Raw genomic sequence first — 14,980 nt, 5'->3', positions numbered from 1 at the left:
GTTAATTTTGAATGGATTGTCTTCAAACTTGAACATAATAATCTTCCCTCATAAATGACCTTGACTTTGAAGGTCAAATTATTGAAATTTTCATTTTTTTGGCTTTTATTGGCTGTAACTTTGTTATTTTTGAATGGATTGTCTTGAAACTTGAACATAATAATCTTCAAAGATTACTGTTAAAAATATACCGAAAGACCTTGACCTTCACTCATTAATGACATTGTCTTTGAAATTACCGCCTCCGTGGTCGAGGGGTTAGAGTCGATGACTTCTAATCCAGTTACCTCTCTGGCGTGGGTTTGATCCCCGGGAGATGCTTTGGTAGTTATGCACGGAGGAAGGTAGTCTAGTACTGGTGTAACTCTCCTGGAACGATGGTTCGGAAACGACCCACCTATATGACTGAAATAGTGTTGGAAAAGGCGTAAAATGAAACAAACAAACAAACGAAGGTCAAATTATTGAAATTTTCATTGTTTTGGCGGTAACTGACTGTAACTTTGCTATTATTGAAGGGATCAACTTCATATTATAAGAGAACATTCTTAAGGACCAGACCTTGTTGTTTATCAAACCCAAATTTGCTTGGGCTCTTTAATGACCTTGACCTTGAAGGTTAAATTACTGAATTTTCTCAGATTTGTGCATTAAATGACCATAATTATATATTTATTGGTGTGTGTGTGTGTCTATTTATATATATATTTACAACAACAACAACAACTAGAATTGCGTCATTGTTTCTATTTATAGAATTGCGTCATTGTTTCTATTTAAAGAATTGGGTCATTGTTTCTATTTATAGAATTGCGTCATTCTTTCTATTTATAGAAATTGCATCATTGTTTCTATTTTTAGAAATTGCGTCATTGTTGCTATTTTTAGAAATTGCGTCATTGTTTCTATTTTTAGAAATTGCGTCATTTTTGTATTTTTAGAAATTGCGTCATTTTTTTTTATTTTTAGAAATTGCGTCATTTTTTCTATTTTAAGAAATTGCATCATTGTTGCTATTTTTAGAAATTGCGTCATTGTTTCTATTTTTAGAAATTGCGTCATTTTTTCTATTTTTAGAAATTGCATCATTGTTGCTATTTTTAGAAATTGTGTCATTTTTTCTATTTTTAGAAATTGTGTCATTTTTTCTATTTTTAGAAATTGCGTCATTGTTGCTATTTTTAGAAATTGCATCATTGTTGCTATTTTTAGAAATTTCGTCATTGTTGCTTTTTTTAGAAATTGCGTCATTGTAGCTATTTTTAGAAATTGCGTTTAGAAATTGCGTCATTGTTGCTATTTTTAGAAATTGCATCATTGTTGCTATTTTCAGAATTTGCGTCATTGTTGCTATTTTTAGAAATTGCGTCATGTTGCTATTTTAAGAAATTGCGTCATGTTGCTATTTTAAGAAATTGCGTAATGTTGCTATTTTTAGAAATTTGCTTAATGTTTCTATTCATATATATATACAAAATATATAAACAAAACTTATGTGACAAGACAGACCAACTAAATTTATAAAAAGGAAACATTAAGATATGTTCAAACCTTTCTATGTTTGCGTTTAGAAAAAGTAAAAAGTCGAGCGTTGCCCCCGCCCGGCGGTGGCTCTTGTTGTCCTTTGATGTACAGCCATGCAATTTGGACTATGTGCACATTTTTATTGGTAAAATTGAACTTTGATATCAGGTGACCTAGATTTTGATGATGTGACCTACTTTTTTGTCCTTTAATGTGCAGCTATGAAATTTGAACCATGTGCACAGATTAACCCTTTTACTACCATAGGGACGGCTTATGACGTCCCTGTTATTTTCGGCGTATTTGCCATATGGACGGCTTTAGCCGTTTCTATAATAATAATAGTAATAATAATAAATTAATAATAATAAAAATAATAATAAATATAAAGAAAATTATACCATTGACAATAATTATTATTATACTCACAGATTTGGAAACATATATGATTATTATAATACTAATAACAAGTAATAATAAATATATTAATTAATAATATAGTAACTTCTTAGAAAACCCTCTGGCAAATAGGTGATCAATAAAACAATAACCCTATGGCAGCGAAAGGGTTAAGATGTAAAGTGAACTTTGATATCAGCTCACCTAGATTTTGACAAAGTGTCTTACTGTTTTGTCCTTTGATGTACAGTCATGGAATTTTGGCCATGTGGAATATGACCTTCACCACCAAATTCACTAGACTCTACTGCATTGATAGATTCCTACTCTGATCTTTTATTTGAATAACAATAGATTTAACCACTAATCTAATAATAAGAATTTAAGATAGGTCAGTGATCTATGCATTATGGCAATCTTCATTTGTATAGAAACAAAAAAATTATGTTCCTACATTACTATTTAGTGTTGTATTAATGCGGTGGCATAGCATTTTTCACAAATGCAATCTTGTTCTTATATGCATATAGAAAAAACATAAAAAATCTTCTTATGACAATTCAAAACCACTATAGATTAGATATTTGGCATGAAACATCTTCCAGTGGATGTCTCAAATTTTTACAGTCTACCAAGGTTGTTCAAATAAATGTCCTAGGATCAAAATTTGCCAGCCCTAGGGTTTATTGATTTTCTTTATATGTATATAGTGAAAACAAAAAACAAAAATCTTTGTTTGTGTTCAAATAAAAGACCTAGGGTCAAAATTGACCTCGCCCCAGGTGTTATTGATTTTCCTTATATATACATGTATATAGAAAAAACTTAAAAAAATCTTCTTCTGAAAATTCTTAACCCTTTACCTCATATATATGCTAATCAGCTAATCAACGCACTTTCGACACCCCCCCCCCCCCTCTTTTAGGCCTCAAATAGTGAAGAAAAAATGTCCTGTTTGGGCCCCAAACACATCTTTTCGTTTGAGAAATGTTGATAAAAAAGTGAGCTCTTTTTCGGCGCTGCCCCCATCCAAAACTTACATCAGGGGGTTGCCAGAAGGGGGATGTGTCCCCTTCTGACAGTTTGGGGGTTTTGAAGGGGGGGCGGTAGTCCCCCTCATAACCAAGAAAATTTTTGACATGTGAGAGGCTAAAAATCACCCCAGGTCGATCATAAGGTAATGTGTAATCAACGCTGACTCTATCTGAATCTATTGAGAAGTTGCAGCACTTTGAAATCAATTTTGATGGAAAAAATCAACGCAAATAGTGATTTTTGGCAAGTTTGAGTTGCCTTTTCAATGATTACGGCCATTTTTCACAATATGCTCATGAGGGAAAGGGTTAAGTTTTGGCATGAAACATATTCTAGTGTATATCTACCATGTTTATTGAAATAAAACCCCTAGGGTCAAAATTGGCCCCACCCCTGGGGATCGAGGCTGACAGTTCAATCCCCAGCCAATTAAAACGTTTGTTTTCTCTCTCTTTTTCTGTTATCTTTTTATTAGCTCCCCTCTCACTTAGTGACAGGCTGAACTGTTTAATAAATTGGCTGCCAGTGTTAAAAAAAGAAAAAACAACATCTTAACCACTGGTTCAGTTTTGAAATAATTTTACACAAAAATTTCCTTGGTGAAAGTGTACAAAATGTTTTCAGATTTAGCCGTCCCTTGTTTTCAAATTGTGCTTCTGGGGTGAAAATGGGCTACACTATGACCTTTTGACTTACTTCTCAAGTGAGCGATCCAGGGCCCTCTTGTTCTATTTATAAATAACTCCCTCTGGGCACTCTTGTTCTATTTAAAAATTACTTGGCACATATCGCGGGCTTAGCGCAAAACGGTTGTAACTCAATTTAAGCAAATTTTACAGGAGCATGAAAAAACTTTTTAAAACTTTTGTTAATAAAAATTATGTTCACTAGATGCAGTGCCATTATACTGCCATATGCACAACAACCAAGGTTAATTTCACTCTTGGTGAAAGGTTAACATAGTCTGTGAAGTGTTTAAGTTGTGTCCCACCCATAACATTTCATCGGTCAAGGAATATTAAAATAACTTGGCACAGGTTCTCATTATAATATGACAAGGTGTCATGCACAATTTCCAACTTCAGTATTAATCAATCTACAGCTGTAAAATTTTATAGGATGAACATTTCCATGTCCAATACATGACCCCTATTGATTTTAGGGTCATAAGATCAAAGGTCAGGGTCACAATGACCTTAACACTGAAAATTGTGGTTTCTGGAGCATAACACAAGTTCCATTTGGCTTACAGTGTTCAAACTTCATAGGATGATTGCCTATATTGAATAAAAGATCTATATCGGGGCCAAAAGGACAAAGGTCAATATCAAATGACCTTAATGTTGTTAATAGTTTTACAACTGTCAAACTTCATCATAGGATGATCACTTATATTAAGTACATTAATTATATGCCCTAAAAAACTTGCTTATTATGTTATACTTCTGGCGTCTTTCCGTCCATCCATCATAGCATTTTTGTGTCGCCTCTACGGAGTAGTGGCGACATATAGGGATCACTTCTCCGTCGTCTGTCCGTCCGTCTGTCCGTCTATCTGTCCGTCTGTCCGTCACAAAACTTGTCCGGACTACTCCTCATAAACTACTGGTGCAATTTCATCCAAACTTTACAGGAATGATCAGTACCAAGTCTAGTTGTGCATATTGTCAGCATTTTCCGGTTCAATGATTTTTGGCAGAGTTATGGCCCTTTAATAATTTTTAATTTTAAAGTTTGTCCGGACTACTTCTCTTATACCACTAATGCAATTTCAATGAAACTTTACAGGATTGATCTGTAGCTCAAGTCCTTGCGCATATTGCACGGGTTTTCCGGTTGAATGATTTTTGGCCGAGTTATGGCCCTTTGATAAAAAGTTTTTTTTTCTGTGTGTTGCCAGATACGCAAAAGCTTGTCCGGACTACTCCTCATAAACTACTGGTGCAATTTTATCCAAACTTTACAGGAATGATCAGTACCAAGTCTAGTTGTGCACTGTCCGTCTGTCTGTCCGTCTGTCACAAACTTTGTCCCAACATGAAATTGGCCATCATGAGGCGACACATGTGATTACTGATCGCTCTTGTACTTACAAGATAACAACTTGATGGTGGTGCTTTTGAAACAGCAACTGTATATATGTGAAGGTTCTTCAGCAATAAAGGGGGATTGCTTTTTGAAGGAAGTAATACTTTATTTAATTCCCATGTCTTACAAATGCTTCATCCTTACTAAAGAAATACATTGTCGGGCATATAATTCTCTGCCTAGCGGTGCTCTTGTTTGAGACTTTCCACGACTTTTACATTCATCAAAGGATTTTAAAATAATTTATGTACAAGATATTCATCATATAAAAACATGTCATGCACATCACCCAGACATCTTCCACCAAGGTCAAGGTCACACTTAAGAGGTCAAAGCTTGATATAGTCTTTATTTTCCTTGTCAAGAGAATAACTATAATGTATTAGAGAGATTCCAGTGAGCTTAAATATATATAGATAACAGTATGAGGGTGTGCACTGCAAAAGAAACATTTACCTCCATCTTACATAATATTTTAATTACATGTATCTTTCTATATGTACTTATTTTCAGTGATAAAAATCTGCTCAAATGTATTCCTATTGCTATATACACAGGATTTATTTCATGAATTTGTTTTGAATAAATTAATGAAATGCAATATTATTTTCTATAAAAAATAATAGAAAAGGTATTTGAAGGTCACAGTAAAAATGTGCCTGTGTAAATGTGTCAAGCAAAATTAAGTCCAAAACAATGGTTGAAGACTGTTAGTAGTTATTGAACAAACTATGCAATTTTTGCCTACTTTTCAACACTATAGTTGTGTTCAGTTTTTGAGGAAATATCCTTTTTATATAGTGATGGAGACTGGATACTAAGATTGATAAAAAAATCTGTATAAAATACAAGTTTGAAAAAGAAATTTACTTAATAATATGATTATACTTAAGCACTTAATACCATGAATTGTTGCAGGGGTTTTCTGAGACTGAACTACGTCAAAGTGAAATGGGAAAGTCATTGGTATCAAACATAAGGAGGAGCGAAATTTTTGACATACTGCCCAAGGACATTAAGCAGGATATCTCTGCATTATCTACTGAGGAAAACAATCCTGTTGATAAGGTATTTATTTTGTATGATATTTAGTTTGAGTATTCAGAAAATAATGGGACATACAGTGTTCTGAATCTAGAGCGCGCCATTCCGCCATTGACCCCCTAAAAAGACTGCTGGCACAAAACAAATTCAACTTTGGCCCAACAATCCCACTCAGAAAATAATAGGCTTTTTGTGAATAATATTAATTAATGCTGAATTAAAACTAAAGTTTGGATAGAAAAACAAAAGAGCATGTAGGTAAGATAGTTACCGCACACAGTAACCCTTTAAAACCTCGAGTGCTACGCTCTCTCGGTCTTTATATCGCCACCAGGTCTGTAAATACTATGCAGACCTATTTCTTGTATGGTAACTATTACTTAACTATTACTTAACTATTACTTAACTTTTATGTCACAGTTTATATAAATTTATTATTATAAACAAAACAAATTGTTAAAGATAATCCAATAAGTGCGTGTAATTATATTTTTGTATTGGTCAAAACAAAGACTTGTGTGATAGCTTTCAGATTTACGAAACAGTGTGCATTTATATAAAATATTAGGAACACGCCTTCATCCAATTAAAAAGTCTATGGGATGGACCTAATCAAACACGATTGGCTAGGGAGTGTCTGATAATTGAATAAATTAATTTTGATTGGTCTTCGGTTGGTCGGGGCTAAAACATTATGCATATCATTAATCAATACAAACATCTAAAGCGTGACGTAAGAAGCTGCTGCCCTGACAAAAGATCAAATGGACTGGTATATGTCAATGTACATTGTTTTTGCACCTGTTGATACTTTGCTTTCCGGGTGGATATATTGAGAGGGGTAAATATTTTTAGTGACTGTGTAAGTTTATATTCTTCATCAACATAGTGAAATGTTTTTTGCTAATTGCAAAATTTGATCTGCCGCAAAAATATTTAAAAAATGAACATTATTATCAAAATTCCTAGCAACATTTATATTCGATCCTTTTTGATAGTTTTATACTCGAAACACTATGTCTTTGTTTCTCGACTAATCGGTTCTTAAAAATGAGCCTGAATCACCGCTAACAGAACTCTAAAAAACAAGGTCCAAATAAGATAAATATTTGTTAGTGGAGTCAATTTTTTGTAACCATTTTTTGTCAATATATGGTACGTATTATCAGTTGTGGGAACAAGTACATGTAAGATAAAAGGTATAATATTACACCTTATTTGAATTTTATGTTCACTTTAGGTGTTGGCCCCCTTTTTTCTCAAGTGACACCCTGTTGATGAGTTGATGGGCCCAAAGGCCCTCCCCCCCCCCCCCCCCCCCCCCCCCTGGGAATTCATTCTAGATTGAACACTGAACATAATTATGCTCTGTAATGTTAGTCTACTTTAGAGAACATTGATATAAAGATGACAGTTTTAGGAAAACCAAAACAAGCTGTGTATTAAGTCAAATAACTTTGGTAACAACCATTATGTGGTCCTGTGAAAGACAGAACATTGTTGCTCTCTATTAATCAATAAAAGGAGTAAAAAAGTGCAAAAAATTGCAAACGCATTGAAGTAGGGAAATTGGGGAACAGAAATTGAAAATTCAATACATCTTTGGATATGCAACTTTAATACTTGATCAGCAAAAAAAAGAGAAATTATTAAGCCAAGAGAGGCAAAAGTCTGCCCTTCAAAATTTTAAGAAGTTGGCACAATTTCTGCCCTTTCAAAATATACATGAGGACATATGTCCTGCACGTCAATGTAAAGGGGCAAATGTCAAGGAATTGCTGAAGTTGCTCAATTTCAGGGTATTTATGTTTTCAACAAGTATTATTTTTTTTAACAAATTCCCATTTTACACTATATTGTACATACTACATTGTATATCTCTGGTTCTGTTTTTTACTATTATTTTGTATTGAGTGCTTTTTTGAGAAGAAATGTAAATGAAAAAATTCTTTTTTAGAAACAAGGAGAAGGAAATACACCTCCAACGTAAGTGAAAATTTTTATATCAAATTAGTAATTTTATTTTGATATCTCATAGATTACTGTAGTAGATTTTAGCGGATAAATGGCATGTATATGCATTGTTTAATATTGTGTTAACTGGCAAGCAATAGCATTGTACATAATAATGTAAGTTATGCTGCTTTATATTAGCTTAATTAAATCAGAAATGTTGAAGACCGTTGCAGCTTACAGGTACACAACTTTAAAGGATGATTGTCGAATGATCTCAATTAATAAAATGCTTATTATAAGCATAAAATCTTTGATAGTATAAACAACAATAAAAAAAAATTCTTATAAGACTTAACACAAAGAGGGATAACTCTGCAGCTCATTTTATGTTAGTGTATTGTAGATTTACCTCCCTTGCTTATATATCATTGCATATTAATAATTGTCTTAGAGGCATTTACGCATAAAATATGTATTAATGTCAAACATTGCAATTTTTGTTCTATTTCCAATATTCATATTGTATTATTTCAGTTGTATGTAATATGATTAATATATTCAAGTTTCATAATTATTATATATGTATATTGCATAGTTAATAAATTTTAATATTCTTTGAAATATTTGTTGCATCTAATGTTATTTATGATTGTTGTGAAAATATTATGTTTTATTGATTGAGATAATTATACACTGTACACACTTTGAGTGCAATAGTTTTCTTTTTTTCCATAAATGAACACTTCCATGTACCCATTTATGGCAAGTCTCTATAACAAAATTACCAATAATGTGAATTAAGTGCTAGAAAGGGGGGCATATGTGTCGTTCGACATTTCTTGTTTAAAGATACAGTCACTTTAAGTACAATATTGAATTGATATAAAACTTTTGGACTTAGGAATTGAAAACAAGGCTAAATAGAGTACAATAAGGGTTTGATATTGATTTTACTCGAAAAATGAAAATGAGGTTAGATTGAGTACAAGTTGCATTAAATTTCATACAATTTTTTTTGGACTCTGTGGGAATGAAAACAAGGCAGATCGATCAGGATCCAATAATATTGATATTGAAACATCATGTGGTGAAAATACTAGAATTTCATTAGTTACATTTTATACAGTGTGAAATAATTGAAAATGACTTTGGTATTATGAAAAAAAATTATTATACATATGTGTTTTTTTAATACTGAGATAGAACAGTAACTCAAAACAAACAGGATTTCTCTGGCTGTCTCAAATCAAAATCAAAACCCTGACCTTAAATGATTTAAAGAAAAGAAAAAATGTCTTCCTTGGATGTTGCCATTTCCAGTATGCGAAAGCCGATTTTCCATGTTAAAAGTTGACATCATACTTCATTTTTATGCTCCCCGAAAAAATTTCGGGGGAGCATATAGTCGCCGCCTTGTCCGTCCGTCCATCCGTCCGTCCGTCTTTCCGTCCGTCCGTCCGTCCCCTTTTCTTGTCCGGGACATAACTTTGAAACAACAAGAGGTATCAACATGAAACTTTGTAGGTAGATAGATCTCATTGAGTAGGTGTGCAGTGCATAAGAACCGTAACTCTGCCTTGCCTAATTTTTGAATTATTCCCCTTTGTTTATTTTTACACTTTGAACTTTGTCCGGGACATAACTCTAACAGTATAAGAGGTATCAACATGAAACTTTGTAGGTAGATAGATCTCATTGAGTCGGTGTGCAGTGCACAAGAACCATAACTCTGCATTGCCTAATTTTTGAATTATCCCCCTTTGTTTATTTTACACTTTGAACTTTGTCCGGGACATAACTCTTAAAGTATTAGAGGTATCAACATGAAACTTTGTAGGTAGATAGATCTCATTGAGTAGGTGTGCAGTGCAAAAGAACCGTAACTCTGCCTTGCCTAATTTTTGAATTACCCCCCTTTGTTTATTTTACACTTTGAAATTTGTCCGGGACATAACTCTTAAAGTATTAGAGGTATCAACATGAAACTTTGTAGGTAGATAGATCTCATTGAGTAGGTGTGCAGTGCACAAGAACCGTAACTCTGCCTTGTCTTATTTTTGAATTATCCCCTTTGTTTATTTTACACTTTGAACTTTGTCCGGGACATAACTCTAAAAGTATAAGAGGTATCAACATGAAATTTTGTAGGTAGATAGATCTCATTGAGTAGGTGTGTGCAGTGCACAAGAACCGTAACTCTGCCTTGCCTAATTTTTTAATTATCCCCCTTTGTTTATTTTACACTTTGAAATTTGTCCGGGACATAACTCTAAAAAGTATAAGAGGTATCAACATGAAACTTTGCAGTTAGATATATCTCATTGAGTAGGTGTGCAGTGCACAAGAACCGTAACTCTGCCTTGCCTTATTTTTGAATTATCCCCCTTTGTTTATTTTACACTTTGAACTTTGTCCGGGACATAACTCTAAAAGTATAAGAGGTATCAACATGAAACTTTGTAGGTAGATAGATCTTATTGAGTAGGTGTGCAGTGCACAAGAACCATAACTCTGCCTGGCCTACTTTTGGAGTTATTGCCCTTTGTTCATTTTGACACTTTGACTTTGTCTGGGACATTACTCTAAAATTATAAGAGATATCAACATGAAACTTTGTAGATAGATAGGTCTCATTGGGTGGAAGTGCAGTGCTTAAGAATCATTACTCTGCCTTGCCTTATTTTGAAGTGATTGCCCTTTGTTTATTTTTACTTTTTGACTTTTGTCCTGGATAATACTTTAAAACTATTAGAGATATCAACATGAAACTTTGTAGGTAGCTAGATATAATTGGATAGAATTGCAATGCTTAAAGAACCTAAACAAAGCCTGGTCTAATTTTGGAGTTATTGCCCTTTGTTCATTTTACACTGACTTTTACCCGAGACATAATTCTGATATCATCAGGAAACTTTATAGATAGATAGATCTCATTGAATAGAAGTGCAGTGCAAAAAAACATAACTCCGCTTTGCCTAATTTTGGAGTTTTTGCCCTTTGTTCATTTTTTTTATACTTTCCTGTGTCCAGAACCTTCTCGGGGAGCATCACCCGGTTCAACCGGTTCTTGTTTAGCTTACCTGTCACAAAGTGACATGGTGAGCTTTTGCAATCGCTTTTCATCCAGTGTCCGTCCGGTGTCTGTCCGGCATCCGTCTGTAAACCTTTACTTTAAACGACATCTCCTCATAAACAGCTAAGCCAATTTCATCCAAACTTCACAGGAATGTTCATTAATTTTGGTAGTCAACTTTAAAAATTATTCAAAGAATTTAATTCCAAGCAGATCTCTGGTTGCCATGGCAACCGAAAGAAAAAACTTAAAATATCTTCTTTTAGAAAATCAAAAATATTTGGCATGAAACAGCATCTACTCAGTGTCTACCAAGTTTGTACAAATAAATGCCCTTGGGTAAAAAATTGGGGGTGGGGGGGTCATTGATTTTCCTTATTTGTATATAGTAAAAACTTAAAAAGTCTTCTTTTCAAAAACCCAAAATAGCTAGAAATTAGATATTAAGCATGAAACATCTTCTTGTGGTTTTCTGCCAAGTCTATTCAAATAAAAGCCCTGGGGTAAAAATTGGCACTGTCCCAGGGGGTCATTGATTTTCCTTATTTGTATATAGTAAAAACTTAAAAAAATCTTCTTTCAAAAAACCAAAATAGCTAGAGCTTAGATATAAAGCTACATCTTCTAGTGTCAGTGTCTACAGAGTTTGTTTAAAAAAAACCTGGGATAAAAGTTCAGGGGGTCATCATTTTTCTCCCCAAAGAGCAAGAGCTAAGATATTTAGCATGAAACATCTTCTAATGGGTGTCTACCAAGTTTGTTCAAATAAGGGCCCTTGGGTTAAAATTGGCACTGCCCCAGGGGTCTTTGATTTTCCTTATACGTGTATAGTAAAAACTTTAAAAAAATTCTTATAAAAAGCCCTATAATTCTTATATAAAGAGCTAGAGTTTAGATACTAAGCATGAAATATCTTCTAGTGAGTGTCTGCAAAGTTTGTTCAAATAAAAACCCTGGGGTAAAAATTGGCCCACCTCAGGGGTTCATTGATTTTCCTTAATTGTATATAGTAAAAAATTAAAAATCTCTTGATAAAAAGCCCAAAGAGCACTGTGCCCCAGGGGTCTTTGATTTTCCTTATACGTGTATAGTAAAAACTTAAAAAAAATTCTTATAAAAAGCCCAAAGAGCTAGAGTTTAGATACTAAGCATGAAATATCTTCTAGTGAGTGTCTGCAAAGTTTGTTCAAATAAAAACCCTGGGGTAAAAATTGGCCCACCTCAGGGGTTCATTGATTTTCCTTAATTGTATATAGTAAAAAATTAAAAATCTCTTGATAAAAAGCCCAAAGAGCACTGTGCCCCAGGGGTCTTTGATTTTCCTTATACGTGTATAGTAAAAACTTAAAAAAAATTCTTATAAAAAGCCCAAAGAGCTAGAGTTTAGATACTAAGCATGTTATATATTCTAGTGAGTGTCTACCAAGTTTGTTCAAATAAACACCCTGGGGTCAAATTGGCCCCTCCTGGGGGGGGGGGGGGTCATTGTTTTTCCCTATTTGTACGAGGGTTGTCCGGAAAGTTCGTAGACAAGACTATTAAATTACTATAAACAGTCATTATCAATATGAAGATTGAATATTTTGCTAATGTATTTATTTGCTACAAATTATTAATTAAAAAACATCATAACAGTAATATTTGCAAAGCGCCGATCACCATGGCAACATGATCAACGAATCACGGAGCACTTTGATTTCATCACGATAGCTACTTGAGTAATAAGTTGCTAAAAGTTGTAATTTTAACACAAACTCTCGTTTTAATTTTGTGACATCATGAGATACTATTACATGATATTTAGTGAAAATTATGACGTCATACGCAAATAAACAGCTTGTTAACGACGATTATAGACAATGAAGGTGCGTAAATTCTAATTGAAAAAATGACTTCAAATTTACGGACGGAGCAACGTAATGATATTTACCTTCATAGCAACGCTAATATGGCACCAGCTGAGATTTTAATCTTTACTACAAAAACAAAACCAACCAAAAATGTTAAAGGCAACTTGTGTTTAAATGGCAAACAAGACTAAGAAGCGGCGATGACAGTATATCGTATAAGAAACGCCCCAGACGCCTAAGGTAGCATGGGCGAAATTTCGTATATTGCGTTACAACAACCTTGAAATAGACAGACATCTCACAACACAGTATGGGAACCAGTGACATTTTTGTTTTTAAATAATAATTTTAAATATGAAATTCATAAAGTAAAAGCAACACAACATATATTTGTATAAGCCAGACATGTACCATGGCTGTTGAAATCGGAAGAAATTGAATAGCGGATAAACATGAAGTTAATTTGACGCCGTTGACGTTGTCAAAGTGCTCCATGATGATGTATATATGTTGTATGTAATTACTGTTAAAATACAAACGTTTAAGTCACAGTTCAGTAATTTTTTATAAATTTGTTTGCTAGATATGTATGTTTCTGCTGACAAAATTTGTTCAATGTATGTATTGTTATACAATAAAAACTGAAGAAGTATATGAACTTTCCGGACATCCCTCGTATATAGTAAAAACTTAAAAAATCTTCTTATAAGAACCCCAAAGAGCTAGAGCCTAGATATTTATCTTGAAACATCTTCTAATAGGTGTCTACCAAGTTTGTTTAAATAAAAGCCGCAGGTTAGCGATTTCAGGGCCATTATGGCCCTCTTGTTTATTTTTTATAACATAGATATTATTATCCCTAGCCGATGGAATCAGGAAGGGGATATTGTTTTGGCATTGTCCATCTGTCCTTCCGTATGTCCGTCCGTCCGAATTTGTTTCCGCGCTAGTTCTCTGCAACTACTAGCTGGAATTCAATCTGAAACTTTATGGGAACCTTTAATATCAAGAGGAGATGTGCATACCGTCCGCTTCTTCCGGTCAGACCCTTAACTCAGAGTTATGGCCCTTGGTTAGTTATGCAGTATGCATATAGAGCAATAATAATTTCCGTGCTATTTCTCTGCAAAATCTGGCTGGAATTCAACGAAACTTTATAGGAACCATCAATATCAAGAGGAGATTGGCATACCCTTGCCATGTTCTGGTCAGACCTTATAAATCAGAGTTATCGCCCTTGATTAGTTATGCAATATGTATATAGAGCAATAATGGTTTCCATGCTACTTCTCTGCAACTACTGGCTTGAATTCAATATCGTCATATTGCGCATATCGTCGCCTTGTTCTCTTCCGACCCTTCACAAAGTGTTATGGCCTTTAATTAGTTATGCAATCTGCAGTACCAAGAGGAGATGCACATGTTGTTGCCTTGGTCCTGTCAGACCCTTCATCACAGAGTTATGGCCCTTTATTAGTTATGCATTATGCATATTATAGAGCAATAATCGTTTCCGCACTACTTCTCTGCAACTACTGGCTGAAATTTAACGAAATTTTATGGGAACCATCAAGATGATGTGCATAACATCACCTTTTTTTGGTCCAGCCATTCAACACAGAGTTATGGCCCTTCATTATGCATATAGGGCAATAATTGTTACTGTGTTACTTCTCTGCAACTACTGGCTTGATTCAATGAAACTTTATGGGAACCATCAATACCAAGATACGATGCACATATTATTGCCTTGTTTAGGTGGGACCCTTCAACACAAAGTTATGGGCCTTGATTAGTAATGTAGTTTGCATATAGAGGCTGAGCAATAATAGATTTTTCGCTATTTTTCTGCAACTATCGGCTGGAATTCAAGAAAAGTTTATAGAAACAATCACTACTAAGAGGAGATGCGTATATCCTTGCCTTAATTGTTCCAGTCAGACCCTTCAACACAGTGTTATGCATATAGAGCAATATTGCTTTTTCTTTGCAACTGCTGGACTGATTTCAA

General features: G+C 34.0%; 1 protein-coding gene across 1 annotated transcript in view; it reads left to right on the top strand.

Annotated features, from left to right (window-relative positions):
* Window positions 1–14,980, top strand: part of LOC132728000 (uncharacterized) — a 29,517-nt gene that overhangs the window by 13,164 nt on the left and 1,373 nt on the right. Inside the window, exons 2-3 of the mRNA XM_060713601.1 lie at window positions 5,965–6,114; window positions 8,048–8,076. Of these exons, the coding sequence (XP_060569584.1) occupies window positions 5,965–6,114; window positions 8,048–8,076 (179 nt within the window). The remainder of the gene's footprint in view (window positions 1–5,964; window positions 6,115–8,047; window positions 8,077–14,980) is intronic.

This window comes from Ruditapes philippinarum, unplaced genomic scaffold, assembly GCF_026571515.1.
Source record: "Ruditapes philippinarum isolate M1 unplaced genomic scaffold, ASM2657151v2 ctg769_1_1_1_1, whole genome shotgun sequence".
Taxonomy (NCBI): Eukaryota; Metazoa; Mollusca; class Bivalvia; order Venerida; family Veneridae; genus Ruditapes; species Ruditapes philippinarum.
The sequence above is the reverse complement of the archived record's forward strand: the minus strand, read 5'-3'. Positions and strand labels throughout refer to the sequence as shown.